The 3288-nt window shown below is 64.4% G+C and overlaps 1 protein-coding gene across 1 annotated transcript in view; it reads right to left on the bottom strand.

Moving 5' to 3' along the window:
- Positions 1 to 35: 35 nt before the first annotated feature.
- The window catches only part of GFAP (glial fibrillary acidic protein), a 4961-nt gene continuing 1708 nt past the window's right edge, over positions 36 to 3288 (bottom strand). Inside the window, 7 exon segments of the mRNA XM_009328398.1 lie at positions 36 to 77; positions 399 to 484; positions 1207 to 1250; positions 1466 to 1686; positions 1899 to 2024; positions 2957 to 3118; positions 3185 to 3280. Of these exon segments, the coding sequence (XP_009326673.1) occupies positions 36 to 77; positions 399 to 484; positions 1207 to 1250; positions 1466 to 1686; positions 1899 to 2024; positions 2957 to 3118; positions 3185 to 3280 (777 nt within the window).

Genomic DNA, 3288 nt, shown 5'->3' with positions numbered 1-3288 from the left:
GGCTACAAGCATGCGGCTGCTGCAGCTTGCCCGCCCTACGCCACCTCCTTGTGCTCCTGCTTGGACTCCTTGATCACCTGGAGGCAGAGGGAGAGGGGCCATCACCCCGGGCTCGGGCTCTCCTCCCTGGCTGAGCCTGCCGGGGTTCTGAGCAAACTCGGGGACAGGGATGGGGACAGTTTTCTCTATGAGCTGCCAGGCTCAGCTCCACCATGGTCCAGAGCCAGCTCATGCCGTGCTCTCAGGGCACTGGGATGACTGGCTCCCTGCCCGGGCTGCTCCTGGGGCTGCGGGATGGTGGCCCCATGTGCATGACGAGTCACCCCCTTGGGGACACTCCATGGGGAGGCAGGGGTGGAGGGGAGGCAGCATGGGTGACACAGATGAGGACTTCCCACCTCTCCATCTCTGGTCTCCACCGTTTTGACTACGATGCTCCTCTTCAGATGGGCTTCTGACACGGATTTAGTGTCCAGGCTGGTCTCTAGGGGACATGGGCAGGACATGGCGGTGACCCCGTGCCCGGGGCATGGTTCCTCCAGCCACACTCAAGTGGAGGGGCCCAAAGGGAACAGGTGGGGCTGGAAAACCCTGAACCATGGGAGACAGTGGCCCTGGGGACATGGCCAGCCTTAGGGACACTGCTGGCCTCAGGGACACTGTTGGCCTAGTGACATGGTTGGCCTTGGGGATGCAGTTGGCCTCGGGTACGTGATTGGCACTGGGGATGTGGCTGGCTTTGGGAAGTGATTAGCCTTGGGGACACAGTTGGCACTGTGGACATGATTGGCCTTGGGGATGTGGTTGGCCATGGGGACATGGGTGGCTTTGGGATGTGACTGGGGGACAGGGTTGTCCTTGGGGACATAGTTGGCACTGGGGACGCAATTGGCCTTGGGGATGTCACTGGCCTTGGCCTTGGGGATCTGGTTGGCCATGGGGACATGGTGATGTAGTTGGTCGTCTTAGGGACATCACTGGCCTTGGGGACATGCTTGGCTTTGGGGATGTAGCCATGCCACACTCCTCCCCCCATCCTGGGAGAACCCAGGAGTCCTGGTTCATTGAGATTTGGAGGAAAACCTCCCAGTACCTCTGGATGGGGCAGGGACGGCTGAGATGGCGTCTCCTCCCATTGAGCCCTCAGAAGCCACCCCTGCTTGTGCCATCCCAGCCCCCCAACCCCACACGTGGCCACGGCCTCACCTCGGATCTGCAGGTTGGAGAAGCTCTGCACGGGGATGGTGATCCTGCAGGAGCGATGGAGGGGTGTTGGGAAGAGCATTGGGGTCCTGCCGCCCCCCTGCACACCAGCTCAGCCCTGCCCAGGGCTGGGACAGGAGGGCTGGAGGATGGTCCCCAAGCAGGTCGGACACCCCAGAGGAACCACGAGGACTTGGGGATGGTTTGGGACACAGCCGGGGAGGGGGAGAGGGGCAGGATGGAGCCCCCACTCTGCCATCACCTGCTCTCCTCGCCCTCCAGCAGCTTGCGGTATGTGGCAATCTCGATGTCGAGGGCCAGCTTGACGTTGAGCAGATCCTGGTACTCCTGCAGGTGCCGGGCCATCTCCTCTTTGAGGCTGCGGATGTCCTCCTCCAGCCGCACCACCGTGTCCTGATAGCCGGCCGTCTCCAGGGCGTAGCGTTCCTCCAGCTCCCGCAGCTGCCTCTCCAGGGACTCGTTCTGGGGGGCCACGAGGGGAGGTGACACCCTCCACAGCCACCTTCTTCCAGGAGCTAGGGGCTCTCCGCGGTGCCCATCCATCTCCCATCCTTGGGGACCAGCCATTCCCCCAGCTTTGGGTGGTGGTCCCCACTGCCATGCCAGGGAACTCCATGGTGGTGGCAGGTTGCCAAGGCTGTGCCCTCCCCCTTGCACCCATGGCCATCACCTACCGAACCCCGCAGAGCCTCCAGGTCACAGGTGAGGGCCTGGAGCTGGCGCCGGTACTCGTTGGCCTCCTGCTTGGCCACGCGCAGGGCCTCTGCATGCCGGGCGGCCGCGTCCGTCAGGTCTGCAAACTGGGGGGACACACACACATGCCGTGGGACGGGACCACATGGCAGGGAAGTGTCCTGGTGGCACATGGCGTGGGGACACGGCCCAGCTCTGCCTCACGGGAGGGACGTGGCCCCAGTAGCACGTGGCATGGAGAAACGACCCTGCTACTGCAGGGTGGTGGGACGGTGCACATGGGATGTGTCCCCACGTCCCTGCTCCGGTGGCAGGAGGGGGACGATGCACATAGGACATGCACTTGATGTGGCACTGGGGACACGTCCCTGTTCCCACAGCAGGAAGGGACACAGGGGACATCCCCAAAGGCACATGTCCTGGGGCCACACCCCAGCTACCGTGGAAGGGCTGTGGTCCCAGCACCACGTGTCATGGGGACACATCTAGCTCCCACAGGAGGAAGGGACAGCGCACATGGGATGTGTCCCCAACGGCAGGTGGTGCTGGGGACGTGTCCTGGCTCCCATGGGTGGAAGGGACAGTGCACATGGGGCATGTGGCCGATGGCACGTGTCGTGGAGGCATGTCCTTGCTCTCTTGGGGTGGTGGGACAGCGGACATGGGACACATCCCTGATGGAAGGTGTTGCTGGGGACATGTCCTTGCTTTGCGGGTGGGAGGGATGGTGCTGTGGGATGTCACAGGGGACACGTCCCTGCTCCTGTGGGACAGCGCGTGTGGGCCATGTGACTGTGAACACAACTCCTTAGGGTGAGTGCCTACGTGACTCACCACTGGGGACACATCCCTGCTCCCCACGGGGACCAAACCAGGACATGGGACACGAGCGAGGACAGCGGGGATGCCAAACCCCAGGCACCACCACCAAGCAGAGCCACCCAACCCCAGGGGGGCCAACCCCAGCCCTGAGAAGGTGACATCCCCGGGAGGGGACAGCCAGGCCACTCAACCGTTGGGTGGCTGGCTCCCACCGCACCTTGGACTTGTACCACTCCTCGGTCTCCTGGACGTTGCTGGCGGCCATGGCCTCGTACTGGCTGCGGATGTCGCGCAGGGCGGCCGTCAGGTCCGGCTTGCTTGCGTCCACCTCGACGTGGACCCGCTGCCGGGCCAGCTGCTCCTGCAGCTCCCGCAGCTCCTGGGGGGGCAGCGGGGGTCAGCCTGGCCCCCCCCCGAGCCCCAGGACCCCCCCGAGCGGGATTACCTCCTCGTGGACCTTGCGGAGGAAGGCTATCTCGTCCTGCAGGGTCCCCACCCGCCGTTCCAGGTCCAGGCGAGCCAAGGCGGCGGCGTCCACGGCCTGGCAGC

Source organism: Pygoscelis adeliae, unplaced genomic scaffold, assembly GCF_000699105.1.
Source record: "Pygoscelis adeliae isolate BGI_AS28 unplaced genomic scaffold, ASM69910v1 Scaffold97, whole genome shotgun sequence".
Lineage (NCBI taxonomy): Eukaryota > Metazoa > Chordata > Aves > Sphenisciformes > Spheniscidae > Pygoscelis > Pygoscelis adeliae.
This window is presented reverse-complemented; position numbering and strand designations above follow the sequence as displayed.